The sequence below is a fragment of the Passer montanus genome, unplaced genomic scaffold (assembly GCF_014805655.1).
Source record: "Passer montanus isolate IOZ18808 unplaced genomic scaffold, ASM1480565v1 scaffold42, whole genome shotgun sequence".
NCBI classification, from domain to species: domain Eukaryota; kingdom Metazoa; phylum Chordata; class Aves; order Passeriformes; family Passeridae; genus Passer; species Passer montanus.
In genome coordinates, this window is record NW_024369041.1 from 294,417 (window position 1) to 310,712 (window position 16,296).

Below are 16,296 nucleotides of genomic sequence, written 5' to 3' on the forward strand. Positions count from 1 at the left end.
TTTGAGACTTTCCAATCAATAATGCACCTATGGAGAGTTACATTTTTTCCTTTATGGTCAATCTTAACTACTGACTTGTATGTTATAATTGAGGTCTTAAACTGTGAAATTCTTGCTTTTTATGAGTAGTTAAAAGGACTCTAAGCAGACTCCGAGACTCCTCAGAGCGATTTTCTTTGCAATCCACTTTTTCTGGGTTGTATTTCTGTAGAACTCTTTGGCTAGTCAGTAATGTCAAACCCAACAGAATGACAAGTATTGTGTGTGTAACCTCAAAACCTGGTTTCTTGCCACTTTTTCAGCTCACATGCTATCCAGGCACCAAGTTGTCCCGCTTATCTTAAGAGATTTGCATAAGCAAACTCGACCAGAGATGAACAGAGATGCTTTAACTGCTTTTGTCAGCTTTTTCCTGCTTTGCACCCACTTAATTAGAAGGTGCTGGTAGCTGGTCTTACCTTAATGGATAATGACTGTGAATACTTGAGAGTATCTTGAGTTTCTATGCTATATGTGAAATGAGATTTTATTAGTTTCCATGTAGAAAAACAAAAGTTTGCAAGTGCTTGTGGCCAAACTGTTCTGTAAAGCACACAGGTGTTGGCAGTAGAGGGCAATAAAGCAGCAATCTAAGAGGAACGTCCAAAGTTCATGTAGTGTTTTCCAAGGAATTTGTGTTTAGAAGGCAGGAAAAATTTGCAGCTTATATTAAGGAGGTAGGAAGGGATTACCGGCATAACAGAGCAGCCAGAAAAGCATGTAAATTACAGCCACCTCCCAGAAGTGATTTATTGTCACCCTGCTGTTGGCTGGGTTTCCCGTAGGCCCATGTCCAAGGTGCCAGCAGAAGGTGTAAGAGGGTGGGTGTTTGCAACACAAGCTGCTCTCTTTGACATTAGGATGTAATGCTGTTTCATTTCTATTAGGAAGCCAGGACTTTTTAACAAGTCTGCTAAGAAGCCACACTAATACTACTTTACAATTAGCATCGTATCTCTAAACAGCCAGCTGATTTACTCCCCAGAGAGGGCTTTAATTTGGAAATCTCTGAAGTGCATTGTTTTCACTAAAGTCTCATGTTACATCCCATTCATTTTAAATCCAAGTATTTCACAGATGTATTTGGACACTTTCTACTCACTGCAGTCTTTCCCTATGTAAGTCTACAGCTCAGATTGACTCATTCTGTATTTCAGATGGTGCTGGCACCTTTTAGAGGTTCCCATCTCTGTTGTTTAGTTGCATGTTGCTGGGGAGCCATTACAACTTAGAGAGCAGAGCTTGCTCAGTCACAGATTAAGTTTGGCAGTGGTGCTAGGGACAATTATCACCTCTGAGTACAAAACTGGATGCAGTGGTTGTGGCACCTTACATCCCTGACCCTTGGTTTCCCCAGCACATACAGGATGAGCTATGCAGATATTTGGAGAGCAGATCAGGGGACTGACCTGGATGAAAGTCATTTTGCACCATATTTAGCTTGTCCTGTGGAGCAATTTTGTGACATTAATAAGAAGATGCAGATCAGGAACAATATGGGAGAAAAAGCCTTTAGGTCAGTATTGCTGTTAAAAACTCTTTATGGACAAACCAGAGTTGCCTTTTGTGCTCTTCACTCAAAGAGCTGGTACGCTAAGGAGAAAACAAAACAGGACTGCTACAGTGCTGGAGATTAGGAATGGAAGCACGTCATGTCTCATCAGAGAAGAAAAGTGCTGAAACATGCCCAGGATCTGAACAATTTAGGTCTTTACTTGTTGGGACCATCTTGTTTCTGTCACTCTTATTTGCTGTCCAGGTTGGACTTTTCTGGAACTTCAATTTCAAATAATTGAAAAAGTCTTTCAATACACACTTTACAAATGGTGACACTTAGATGGATGTAAGTTTGGTTTAACTGATGGTAATAAAACATGTCAGTGCAGGTCACCATTTTAAATAAGTTCATCCCTTAATTTTTGTGAGGTAACTCTCTGATTTACTGTTAAACTGAGTTAAATACTGAGTTAAAACACCCCAACAATAACCTGCAGCAGAGGTTATTGTTAACTCTTGGAGGATGGTGAGGCTGACTGGAGAAAGGGATTTTCTTGAATCCGACTTTCCTCACTTGGTGAAAGCTCTAAGTGCAAACCAGCTGCTGGGCAGCTTCCATGGCACACACACACTGCTCCAGTGCACTGCTCCACTGACCTGCAGCTGACTGCCACAGAAAATGTGGCCAGCAAATGAAGCAAAGATACTTCAAAGAACAAGATCCAAATACAAGTGCATCCAGCAACAAATGCCAGTTACAATTTTGTATTATTCTTTATCAGTCTATTTAGCTTTACAATGAGAAGGAAAGAGTGGAAAATAAATGACAGCACCACAAGTAACTGAGGAATGTAATGGTCCATTTACCTTTTCTGCCTCAGTCCCCACTTCCAGCTGCTGCTTCTGTTTAATGCAGATCTGCCCCACTTTAGCCAGGAGCTCGTGTGGGTGAATGAAGACTCTTGAGCTCAGTAGGAAAGTGAAGATGTAAGTTCTCTGTGGAAGGAGAAAAAAGAAAAACAACAAGTTGAAAAGCTTTAGCAAAACTGATGTGTCTTCCTTGGAAAAACTAATCTGTAAACTTTGAATGCAGTTTTCCTTCATTTAAAATTTCTGTAATTTTTCTTGTCTCCAGAGAAATGCAGGTCCTTTCCAGCTCTGTTGAAAGGATATACTCTAGGCTTCAAGGCTGTTAACTGTGGGGTTTTCCAATTATCAAATGGTTTTCTTTTAAAATGCCAGACTCAGTGTGCCTAATTAGTCATCACTTACCAAAGCCACAAATGAAATACATCTAATGAAGGGTGTTATGACTCTTAAACACCACTGTTTAATGCTGCTTTGTTTCTTTAAGAGTGATTATTTCTCACTGAGCTGCAGAAAACTGTTTCCTGTATATTCCAAACCACAGCTGTAATTTCTTCATGTAGGGGGATTTTCATTCCTTTCTCACCACAGTCACTGACAAAAGGCTTCGCTTTGTTTGAGGGCACAGGACAATATTTTAGTTTTAAGCTTGACTTTATTTATCTGGGGCTTGTTTCAGAGTCTTTTGAATATGAACTTGTTGCTAATAAATACCAATGGGGCTGTCTCATTAGAAAGAGCCTCTCCATTGTAATTTAAAAGCTGTGATGCACTGTATGGTACTCTGGACAAGTATCCATTGTACCATATTCTGGATCATTTAACTGAAGTGAGGGTGATTTTTTGACTTAGTCTTGGTCCAGTGCTTGAAGCTGGGCTTCTGCATTGGACTGTAATTGCCTGCCTAATGACAGCAGCATCTCATAAGTACTTCCATTTTTCCCTCAGGCTTTGTGGTAAAATTTGGAGTTGGGAAATTACAGGGGATCTCCTTGACATTGTATTTCAATTAACCTTTGGTATGTTTGAAATGTGCAGTGTTACTTTTACCACGTTTTAGTAATGTGACTGCAGGACACAGCCAAGTGCATTTAAATAGTCAATGTGAGCTTGTACCACCTTGGGCTGGGCAAGTAAATTAAGACAGTTAAAATCTCAGGACCAGTTGTCTAAAATATGGTATCTCTACTATCTGCTACCAAATTCTGCTGCTTGCAGTTGCTAGAACAAGCTTATAATTAAACAAAAATGGTATCTTTGTGAGCTCAAAGTGGTTATGTGGTATCTCTCTTCAATCGGAGTAAAATGTGCTATTAATGAAAAATGTTTTCACTTCTCTAGTACTCAGCATGCCCTATAATACAAATTTAGCACTAACCACCAAATATCAGGGGAATTTTTAAAAAACAAAATAAGTAACACTAACAAAAAGTCACAGTGTTCTGGGAGTGAGTGAAAAGTGTAATAGATTAAACACATCTAAATGTAGAACTCTGTCCTGAGCTTCTGAAGGAAGCTAATGAAAGTACAGAATGTACAGCATGATACAGCAGAGGTATTTAAAATTCTCATTCTGATTTGAAGATCTTATCCATTCTGGGGGTCATGTATTACATTAGGAACAACATAAATTCTGTACAGCCAAAACCAGAGAGCAGTTGTAGTCTTTGCCTTCTCTGTTGTTTATGGATGGAGGAAGAGAGAAGGTGAAGACAGAGTGGGTCAGGTTCCTGGGTGCTCCCACTGATGCCTACAGAAGATGCCCCGTGGGGCCATCTCACAGTCCAGCTCTTGGTGACCTTGAGCAGCTGGTCATGGCAGTGACAGGACACTGACAGCAAGGCCTCCCTCCCTAATGTCACAGTTGCAAACATCCTCCACAAGTGTACGTCTGGAAATCTAAGAAATTAGGCTTCTGTTTGCTATGTCATGTCTCTGCAGAACTCCACAGTTTATTTTTACATTTACGGTGACAAAAACTTGAAAATCAATGCTATAAAATCCTGTGGTAGTGCATGTGGTGTATAATGGGCACTAAAATTAGGCTGAAAAGCTAATCTGGTTCACAAAAGGAGACTTGGTTGTGTTATGGGACAACATATCAGATCCTATTCCTGAGCTCACGAGAGCAATTCCTAAAGGACATGTTCCCTACTCAGAATGAAAGCAACAGAAAGAACTGTGTCGGGTTGTGAGATTTGGAGTGTGTGTTTGTGTCTTTAACTATGCCTCCTTACCCTCTGGTTCACTTTCCATCTATCTCATGTGTTCACTGTTGTCCCTGAACTTAAAACTCTGAGTCTGGGCTATGTGGAACAGGAATTTAGCTGTTGGGTGAGTCAGCTGTCACTGGGTTGTATGAAATTTTTTTTTTGCACTGAAGACTTGAAGCAGCCCTCACTTTCTACTGTATTTGAGAGATGAGATGGGTGGGGAGGGGGAAAAAAAAGGGCATGATATTTTGATCCCTTCCCCACATTCCTGCTTTGGGAGTTGAGAGGGCCTGTCTGAAAGATGTCAGTAGCAGGGAACCACAACTTGAGCCACACTGCCCCGGCAGTGACCTTTGCTCTGATAAGCTGGAACACATTCTTCTAAGCAAAGATGTAATTTTGCTTCTCACAGTAATTCTAGAATTGGTCTCCTTGGTGGAAGCATGTGTGATGTGGCACAGTGTTTATCCAAAGTGACCCTCAGAAAGGGCCAGTCACAACATCATTTTCCTGCTGTCACACAGCAAGAAAAGTGTCACATGTGCTTTTATTTGGTTTCTTTGATAATGTTTTATAGGATGTTCATAAAAAGTTTTGAACTGGCAAGAAGCAGGAAGATACAGGCCCTGACAGTGTGTATTTTCCATGTTAGGCTTGCTGATGTGCCTCTGTAATCAGTAATAGCTGTACTGGATCCATGCAATGCTTTTTCAGGCAATATCAAACTTTTACGTTTCAGAAACAAGTTATCATTCCTTCTGGAATTCATCTGCTATATTTTTATTCCATTTTTTAAAGTCATTTAACTGGAACTAGGTTCATTACTTTGGAAAACAAAATTGTTCCATTGTGGTCAATCAAGATATGCTGGTTCACACCATACTGGTATCAAATTGAGGGGTTTTTGATACTTTTATTACTGACACAGACAAGGACTACAATTAATCAAACTAAAAATGACAGCAGTACTGACCCCCCCATTTCCTTGCCTCTCTGCTACTAGCCACTCCTTATTCAATAAAGAAATTTCAGACTGAACTAAGCCATGCATTTCAGCTTAGGTCTCAGGGGCTAGGAACACAGTTGTTCTGGACAGTAAAAATTTCATACTAATGTCATATGCCTTAGCAAGATCAAGGATTTGTGTGATTTGCTGCTGTACACAGGCTAAATGTTATAACAGTGTAAAAACCTACAGTTTCTCAGGCAGTCCTCTAGCCATGAGGAGGATGGTCTGGAGAACAAAATTTAGCTCTGAAGCTAGCTAGTTTGATAAAGAATGATTAAAAAATGCTTTCATAAGCTATAAGTGAAAGTTAAGCTTCATTTATCCTAAAAGTGACAGGTATTTGGGAGGGGAGGCAAAAAAAAATCCTTTCTGCAGTTGGGAGAATGTAAGTAGACACAAAAGGGGCTTGTGCTTTGCAAGAGAATAAGAAGCCAGATTCCTTTAGTGCCTAAAGTTGTTGCTAAGAGATGAGCTGAATTATATTAAAAAAAAGAAGAGCGTGAGTGCACAAGACTAAAGAAGGAATTGTTACTCTCTGACCCAAGAATGCACTGATGACTTCTCGAGGCAGGGAAAAAAATACAATTTCTCTGTGTGCACTCACTGCTCATTCTGGAACTTTGTGTTTGTGAAATATTTTCTTCAAATATTTTCTTGCTTGGGCACAAGGGTTGCAGACTGGTACATTCCATTCCTAACCTCCTGAACTCCTCTGTCTCATGAGCATACACTTCCCTATGTGCAGAGCAAGTCCCTGCACACAAACAAGGCTCAGAAGAGCAGCACACCAATGCAGGCGCTTATCTTTCCTGTCCTCCCTTGCCTGTCTCGTGCTCTGCCAACATGGCAAACACATTTTTGTTCTGCCTCTGTAACCAGCACAGAAAGACACTGTGTTTGCTCTCTCCCCCACTCCCTTTTTCTCTGTCCAGAAGGTTACTGTGATCAATGAGCACACAGGCAGCAATGCCTTCCCAGCATTGTGCTCAGATGTAGTGATCAGAAAACTTGGATGGGTACTGCAACTTACAACTGTGTCACTCTGAAACTCGGGTAACCTCTGCTCTAATACTGCCACCAGCTTCTCTTGGTGATACCTTGCTGCCTTTCTTTGGATGAGTAGCCAGAGAGTTAAGATAAGAGGTTTTGATACTTTTCTCTTGAACGTACAGGACTAGCTACTGTTCTGACAGGACATCAGCTTAAATGGCTACCACTAAGCCTCTGTGGCAACTCCCCTAAAACCACAAATGAGCATGAAATGAAGTACAAAGATGTAACTGAAGGGAAATAGAAAACTTGGGTTTGAAGACAACTCAAATACAGCTTCTTCTTTATGTTGCTCAGAGCTTATTTGTCTACTCATTTTATAATTTATCCTTTCCCCTAAATTGGGTGATCTGGTTTAACTAAAGGTATATGTTGTGTTGCAGAGGAGATGAATTTGTTTTAATGCTGTTGTCCATCTCTCTTTGCCTGGAGTTACCCTTGACTGCTTCTGTTGGATGCTCAGCTGTGAGCTTGCTGCCTATTTAAGCTGCAGCTTGCAGGGTGGGGTCCATGGATGCTTGGTTTGTAATGTACTCTTGTGTGGGATATGAAGGGAAAGCACCATGGAAACTAGCAGCAGTCCAAAGCAAGTTGTAGCCCCCTTACTCACTTTCTGGAACCATTTTCAGAGTGGCTGTGTTATAAATAGATTTTATGTTGCAAGGTACAATAAGAGATGTGCATTAGCAGCTACTTAAAAAACTTTGCTACACTTCTGAAATGCAAGTAGCAAGTAACAAGATTGCTGTATCACAAGAAAGAGAAGGAACAGACTCCTTGCATTATCCTGAATCTATTCATTCCACTGTTACACCACACCAGCTCTACCCACTAGTTTCTTCTGTGCATCTGTTCTACAATATGTATTTGGGGGTGTGGAATGGAGATTTAATGTCTAACAATGGTTATCCCTCTGAGTCTTAGAAAGGATTTGGTACTGGCAGCACAATTGTATGTTAGCCATGTTTAAGTATAAGGTTTAGGATTACTTTTGAACTGGAATAGTAAACTATGCTTGTTTTGCTTTTTAATCCTATACTGATGATTGATGGCAATTCTGCACATTCCTACTGAGCTCTCACATGGAGAGTCCCTTTTTGTGGATGATGATTGTGAGGATGTCTGGTGTTATTTGTGGACCTTGGAGGGACTTTACTGTGATGTAAATGCAACCACAATAAAACATTCTACACAAATTAAATTGAGAAACATACAAGATGTGGCATGGCCCACTACAATAAACATTAAGTTTGACATACAAGTTAATAGTGACTGCAGTTTCCTGCTCCCTTGTTAGTTTTTCAAAGTGCTGGGATACTTCTGTAATAGCTGCTGCTTTTTCAGAGCTCAAATAGAATATAAGTTATACAGACTCTCTGATCTTTGGCCACTTGTTTCAATAGTATCTTTCATTAATGAGCACAAAGAGTAATTTTAAGTGATAAAGTGGTTTCTTAATATCCTAGGTTCAAATTCTTACTGCATACCCTAGAGTTATATATAGGTAATATTCACTTTGAGGACTGCACTGAGGATGTTCAGCCAGTTGCAAAATCATTTTCAGGCTCGAGAACATACATTATTACAGCAATGGCCCATTAAAATGTCTTTAGAAAGAGAATATTTTAATTAAAATCTATTTTGGGTTGTGATTCCTTTTTTCTGATGGCCTAACTAGGATATGCATAGAAAATTAAGGGGAAAAATACTAGAGCTGTTTTCAGGTCTGCTTCCTTAGGTAGGACCTGGTTAGTAGTTAATCTTGGCTGCATTAGAGCTAAAGCAGCTTAGAAGTATGAAAATTCTGTGGCTAATGCTGCTTTTAATTGGTTCTTAAGGCACCCATTTGAGTTCAAGATGGCTTTATCTTTCTAACAAGTGCTCTTATTTAGAAACAGAGAGTATACCTATTGAGCAACACCTTTAGTAAATGAATATTGTCAGTAAAATAAATGCATCTTTAGCCTACATCTACATCTTGAATCAGACAGAGGTCGAATTTCATCAGAGAGCACCAATCCAGGTACTAATGCAGTATGGGAGCACTAAGCCATGGGAGAAAAAAAATCCCTTTTGGTGGCTACTTACATCTGGGTAATAGTCCATGGTGGGCACCAGGCGCTCTATCAAGGCCTCCAGTGATCCAGAAACAAGGTTCCCATCCTGATAAACAGGGTCCACACATCTCTCTCCCATGTCTGGCTGCACTTGCCCACTACAACTGGAACCAAGCATGCTGGAAAATATTGGCGTCTGGGGCATAGTTTCCTGCAGAAGAGGCAAAGAAAGGGAGAGAGGGTTAAGCTTTCTTCCAGGATGTGTGGGTTTTACAGAGGCATACATTAAACACAATTACAGATTTGACTGAAGGCAGCCTCAGCATTCAAGCTGAGTTCTGAATCCAAGCAGTCACACATCTGCAAGCTGGCTTTGGTGTTTGAAATGCACTTTAAACTGTGTCTCTAAGGCTGTAGATGCATGAGCTGTAAGATTTTTCCTCACTGCACTTGATTTCTTCCTTCTCCCCAGTTTTTCCCTGGCTCTTTATGCATAAAACTAGACAGAGATGAAAACACAGAATGCTTTCTGAATTTCCAAGATAGTGAAGTGATGCCTTACTGAGCAAACAAACAAATACTAAGCCTTAATGTTCCCATTTTTACTCATTTTGAAGTCAGATATTTGGCCAAAACACTTCACTTGTGATGATAAATCCTTCACCACTTCTGTAGCTAGATGTAATCCAGGTATCAGCACAAGTGCATCTTCTGCATGTAGCTATCACTGGAAACAGCAGGGGATATCCTGTCTGATCAAAATTGCCGCGTTTTTTTAAACATGTACATGAAACCAGGAACTGGGTGGAACTTTGACATATGCTGTCATATACAAGACTAATTTAAACAGTCTCTTTGGAGATCTTTGCTTAGGATACAAACCTGTTGCTGCAACACAAAAACCACACGAAGGTTTAGGGTTTGCACCTCCCTTCCCTTGGCTGCAGTTGTATCACTGCACCGCAGCCTTTGAGTAAACTGTAGAGGGTTTCTTGTTTGTTTTAAATTGGCTACAGCTTAAATCTATGCAGCAGGCTAAACAAAGCATCCTGCTACTGTATGTAAAGGTTGAAAATGCTATTCAGCATCAAAACAGTTCCCCCTGGCTGCTGAAATAGTCAAGACTGTTTAGGAGATCAAGTGCAAAGAAGGCAGCATTAACTCTTGAGCTGCTGCCTCATTGTCTCTGAAAGAGACAAGATATTGACACAGATGAAAAGCACTTATGTAGATGAAAAGGATTAGGCCATTATCGGCACCTTTAACCTGACAGCTGTTTCTAGCTGCGCTCATCTCCCGCACTTAAGTCTTCTCCTGAGCAATTTTTAATGCAAGGCATATTTTTCCTCTCAGAATCTCCAAAGTCAATCATTCATGTTTACAATTGGAGTACAGAACATTTTTCTCCTCTTAGGCACGGATAAATGCTAGGTGCTTTGGGAGGAAAAAACCACCAGTATTAACAGAACTTGTTTATCAAAGTGACAGATTTACTTGTATGACGCTGATAAGTAGAGCTGTTTTGTGGCTTTTACCAAAAGACCATTGCATGCATACGTGATAAGAGACATAAGGGAAGTGTAATTCCCTGTAAGATAAATATAGTAGCTGCTTAATAGCAACCAGGGAGACCACAAAGAAGAATGGAGTTCAGTTCCAGAAGTTCAGGACACAGAGTCCAATAAAATAGAAAATGCAGGATCTAATGTCGTATCAAAAGAAATGAAAAATGACAGTTCAGCACAGAAATGCATGGAGGTTACTCGGTATTTTACAGATCTATCTGTTAGGCCCGAGCTTTGCAGCACATAACACCGAGAAACGGCTGAAGCTAACGGCTTTGCTATCTGTACTATGTAACCCGCCAGTAATTTGCTTTTTTCCCTTTTAAGGTCCATAGCAATACAGCCCCAAGCTGCTTCTCAGGATGGTCTGGCTGCGATGCGCACTTCTGGCTAACAGCTTGAAGTTGCACAGGGCTTTTAAGCGAACCTAACCATCAAACAAATCCCAAACGAAACGATGCTCCAGCGGGAAACGTACCCCGCTTTCGCCAGCAAGCCCTTTAACTCCTTTAAGCGCCCGTCGTTGCATCAGTTTGGGTTTTAAAGACCCCTGCGGAGCGCAGCCTGTAGTGCTCCCCGCCGCCCTGGCTGTCCTACGGGGCTGGCTGCCGCGTCCAGCGGTGCCGGCCGCGGGGAGGGCAGGGACACAGCGGGGCACAGCGGGACACAGCGGGGCGCGCTCCGCCACCCCGCGATCCTGGGGGCGGGGCCCGTTCAAACGGGGCCGCGCGGGGAGGGCCGGGGGCTGCCGCGGGGGACCGGGCACCTCGTCTCTGTGAACATTGCATCCTGCCCATCTTTCCGCTTGGTTGTGGCTGGGATGGCTGGATCCCTCCCTCCCCTCTTTCTTTTTTCTAATTTGTTTGTTTTTCCCCTTTTCTGTGTTTTTCCCCCCAGGTGCGCGTTCTCCAGCCAGCAGCCCGCCCGTCTTTCCGCGCCCCGCCCGCCTGTGCCGGTGCGCGGGGAGCGCTCCCGGGGCGGCCCGGCCGCGGGACGCGCGGCTCCGGGATCGCGGCCGCCCAGCCCTGCCCGCTGATAATTGTTTTTATTCCTCTCTCGGTCGGCGTTGTTTCTCTCTTCTAGTTGCCTGAGCCATCATCTGATAGCCCTGGGCTTGTCCCAAGCCGTAGGGCTGACGCGGGAGCAGCCCCTGTTGTGTCACACACGGGCACGGGTCCTGTCTAGGATCGGATCTCCCGTGGAGAGGCTCCGAGGGGCATCTGGCCTCCCCACAGAGTCCCTCACCTGTACTCGGGGGCAGCTAAGGGCTGCCATCTTTTCAGCCTTTTCCCACAAAAGCAAATCTTTCTCGTCCTGTTCTTCGTTTTACTTGAACTGTCATGGTTTAGTGGTTGCTACATTGTCTCCAGTCATTATTCAGATGTATTTTTGTTATTCAAATTATTTATTTAATTGCTGTGTTTGAATATGTAGCAGAAGGCTTCTCTAGTTTCCATGGTGATTAATGTAGGAAAAGCCTTTTTGGAAGTAGGTACACCACTCTAGGTAGGTGGGCACGGCAAACGAATTTGGGCACATGCACTTACTCAGGAGTGTAAGGAATAGATTCGTGATTGCTCACAATCTGAGAACAAGCACTGTCATCCATACTAAACACGCATTAATTTTAGAAGGAGATGTAGCTACTCATCTTTACTGCTTGCTTACTAAATTCCTTTTTGGTTTCCAAATTCTAACAGTTCTGCTATAGAGATTATTTTCCTTATTTAAAATTAGTTTTTCTTTTAAACAACTACTAGAAAAGTCACATTTCCCCCCACCCTGCCAAGTCTGCTTTGCTGTTAGTCTCAATCCTGTCTCTTAGCTGTACTCCACACCCTTCTGAGTGTGCAGGTGCTGTAGCAGATCTGATGCCTGCTTGTGCTGAGGCTTTGCTCAGTTACAGCCCCTGCCTGCCTTGGACACCGAGCAAGTTCCAGGCAGCAGTCCTGGGCTGGAATCCAGTGAGTGGTGTCTGACCTGCTGCACTGCCACGTTAGGACCTTACTGTGTAATGGTCAGGTAAATGTCATGGTAACCCACTGGAGGGTGAGGGTCAAGTTTTGTTAAAGTCTTGTTCAAACATCTTGAACCTCTTTATAAAAAGTTATCCAAAGCAGAAGGTGAGAACTTGTAGGCTATCACTGTTTAACATGATAGTATTTCTTTCTGAATGCTATGAATATCTTTCCATACCTCATCTAGTATTTACGGCTAAGAGCAGCACCAGCAAGCCTGCAAACAAGTATGCATGAAAAACAGGTATTGGATTTCATTCTCTTTCTGTGCTAATCTGTTTTCCAGCCTTACTCAAACATTTGCCGAGACTTTAAGAAGAATATGTCCATTAATCTTAGCAAAACATACCTAGTTAATTGAGCTCTAGTCACAGATTCAATCTGTTGTAAAAACAACCCCTAGTCTTTTTGTTTGTTTGGGGCTTTGTTGGTTTTAGCGACATCAGAAATTAGATCTGTCTTGTCAGTGCAACTAAGAAATGTAAGAATTAAGAAACATTCCAATAAAATTAAGGAAAACTATACTAGTTAGGCATGCTCTCTCTTCTCTGAGGTGTGTCTATACTGTGGTGTTTTTCCATATTTCTCCATTCAGTAGTCAAGCAGAGTCTGTTTAGACTTTTTTGTATGTATATGTAAAGGAGCATATGTGTGTATATTTCTTGTTTATATACATATCTAGGTATGTGTATACAAATGTTGGGGGCTGTGTTAGGATAAAAATTCAGTAAAACATCTTTTCCTTTCCTAGGATACATGATGCTTGGTTTTGGGGACACTGTGTTGTGCAGTCTTGTTGGAAAGGTAGTTTTTACAAATCAGAGGAGCTAAAGGCCTAGATTCAGCTTGTACAGCATGTAGCAGATGAATCATGTTATCATTTTATTTCATTTTCCCTTCTGTAAAGGGTGGATGATGACCTTTAGCTATCTATATTCTGAGTGTCGAAATCTGTTGATACAGAAACTCTCTGAGGTCTAATTGTTTTTGTAGTTATGTAAGTTCTGTTCCTCAGCAAATTGCTTGCATTTTGAAGATGTTTCCATCAGGCATTGCCTCATGTTACTGGTGGGTGGACCCCAGAGCAAGTTTAATCAGCAGCAGAGCCTGTACTCGTTGTGTAGCTTGCTTTTGAGGCAACACTGCTGTGGTTCACTTGAGCTGGTCAGAGCAGCATCTTGCTGCAGAGTGAGTCAGCAGCAGCCACGCCGTGACTGTCTCAACCTTCAAGGTTGCTTCAGCCTCTCTCACGCTGGCTAACATCACCCTGACACATTCCCTTACCTTGTGATTAACGACCTGGATTGACACTTGCAGTATTTGGGCTCTGTTCCTGCTTGTGCTGTGGACACTTGACTGACAAATTTTTTTAATCCCACTGTACCCTCAGAATTCATCTGTGAGATACTGATAAGGTATTTTCATGCTGTTGCACTTACTTTGTACATTTTATATTTGGGTGGTAAGCTTTTGCTTTATTGTGTTGGAATACAGTTTCCAAGTACAGTTACATCTCATCTTCAGTGGAAAATTGCTGGTCAATAGCTTGGTAAAAACAAGGAATTTTAGCAAAGAAAAATGGATGAAAATGAAGGAGAGATCAATTTGAAAGTGAAGATTATAAAGAGAGTTAGGGAAGAAGAAATTGGAGTTTTTTCTACTCATCTTAGATAACATCATTTTGGAAACAACTTGTTCAAGTGTGCCTGTGTGTATATTTAAAATGTAATTGTACTTAGGAAAAGTCAGTCATTACAAATGTCATTAATGCTGATCTGAGGCAATAAAGTTGATTATAAAGGGACTCTCCTAGAAATGCTGTCCTTGGAGCTTTCATTGTCAAGCTACTCAAGTCACTCACTTGGTCACCTTCCACACAAGTCTGTTAATAATAAACGTTTGGTTTCGTTTAACAGTGTGTCAACATGCTTTAAATCCCCAGCACCTGCATTGAAGGAAACAAAGAGGGACAAAGCCACAGAAATTGACATTGAAAATGAACATAATTGTGTATGGCATTGTTCATAGTGTTGATTAAATACCAATGTAGGGTCAAGTCTTCATCTGTCCATTCCCATCCTTTTATGCACACAGTAGGGATTGCTAAGCACATTGCTTAGGTCTTTGAAGCACTGCTAGGTTTATGCCTAGTCTTGTTTCTAACTTGGAGGGGCAGTCTGAACTGTTCCCCAGAGCTCTCCAGAGCCCTTGCAAGTGGCCAGGGTACAGAGGGTGATTGTGTGTGCATGTTACATCCTCTTCCACTGGTGCGTTATACCCACAGAGCAGTACAGAAACCCTGCTGCATGCCCACACCTAAAGCAGTGTATTCTGCTTCTTGCCCTTGTGGAAGGCTTTAAGGCACATGCAGCCTGGTACTGTCATTTGGAATTCAAAAAAGAATGCTGTATTAAAAATGTGCATTACATTCATGGGTTTTTTGGATTGATGACCTTGGTTGTAGACAGAACCCTTTTATCTGGACTTGAGATAAGGAATTTGTCCAGGAAATGCCATTAAACTCCACAACAATGACCTTAGATAGGGCTTTTACATGGACACATGCTAGTATGGATCATTTGTAAGACTTCATAATTTAAGGAGTAGAATGTAGATAGAGTTTCAAAGCCTCAAATGGCTGTCTTCAAAGAGCATTTGTGTTCTGGTCTTGTTCATAGGGCTGCACAAGTGTTCAAGGTTTCCTTGTTGTACACAAATTTTAAGATTTAAAAGCTGTTCTCAAACCACTTTTAGATGAATTTGAAGACTTCTAAATTTCAACAATTCATGCTGCAGAATAACTTGATGGCACATTAATAACTTGGCAGCAGATGGGAGTGGGAGGAAAGAGTTTCAAATTGTGGTTCTGAACTGAGCAAAGCTTTATAAGCTTGAAGCAAGGTTGAGCATCCTAGCCAGCAGTCTTTGGTTATTACTGGCCATGCCTTTGTCTCCCTCTCTCTGACCTGGGGCATGAGGAATCTTTCCACATAATAGTGTTTTATCTGAGCTGATGAGAATTGTAGTTTGAAAATGACATTATCCATTTTGAAAATGTTTTGATGAAGGGGTCCTGACCAGCTTTACCCCTTAGGTATCCAGCAATTTTAAGAGCAAAGAAAGATTAAAATATAGGAGCAACTTAAGATGTGGTTTGTTGCTATGTCTTGTTTTTAGTTCTATCTGAAAGGGGAAACTGGTTATGAAAATTCTGTTCTGTATCTGTGGAGCAAACTGTGTTTTCACTGGCATAAGGGCAGCTCTGTGACACCGCTGAGAATAACTCTTTGCTAGGCAGGGTGAAACAGATTTTTCCCTGACGCTTGGTCCTGTAGCTCCCCCTTGGACTGAAAGGAAAGGTCTTCCCCAGGATTTAGAGAGGACATGGTGCTAATCCCCAGGTATTTTAGTGTCTCTGCCAAAATAATGGATTTAACATAACCTGACATGAGTTGCCCGTGTTACTTGTGTGTAGCTGTTAATTAATGACTGGGATTTTAATGGCTATTTTGGCACTGCTGCCAGAGGAGAATTCCACTAGTAGTCTGATTCCTGGTTTTCATAGATACTCTAGTCATAGAAATCTGTAGTTTTTAGGAATTATCTTGCCTGCTGATTAGGATTTAAGGTACATTCAGTTGGGAAACAACTGGATCGATCTGCTTTGATTAAATAAAATAGAAATATAAAGAGCTGATGTTTCTGCTTTGCATCAAGGATGTAACAAGAGGTCACTTACGGAAGTCTGAGGACATCAGCTCATATAAAGGCAGAGGAGATTTAGTCAGAGACTGAACTAAAGAAAAATATGTTAAATAAAGATGTAGGCTGGGCCTGCTCTGCTTAAAGGACCTGCTAGAACTTGTTATACATAAATGGCAATTTGTGTGTTTTCAGGAGCTGTTGGAGCCTTCTCACTTTGTTTTTTTAAGAAAGAGTAGAAAAGGCCCACCCCCCCTATTTAACTGCTTTTAATGTTTG

The 16,296-nt window shown here is 41.5% G+C and overlaps 1 protein-coding gene across 3 annotated transcripts in view; it reads right to left on the reverse strand.

Moving 5' to 3' along the window:
- Nucleotides 1–16,296, reverse strand: part of RASGEF1A (RasGEF domain family member 1A) — a 150,474-nt gene that overhangs the window by 15,643 nt on the left and 118,535 nt on the right. For all 3 annotated transcript variants that reach the window (XM_039719688.1, XM_039719687.1, XM_039719686.1), the window contains 2 exons: nucleotides 8,764–8,943; nucleotides 2,404–2,532 (listed from right to left, as the gene is read on the reverse strand). In XM_039719688.1, the coding sequence (XP_039575622.1) occupies nucleotides 2,404–2,532; nucleotides 8,764–8,937 (303 nt within the window). In that variant the 5' untranslated portion in view covers nucleotides 8,938–8,943. The remainder of the gene's footprint in view (nucleotides 1–2,403; nucleotides 2,533–8,763; nucleotides 8,944–16,296) is intronic.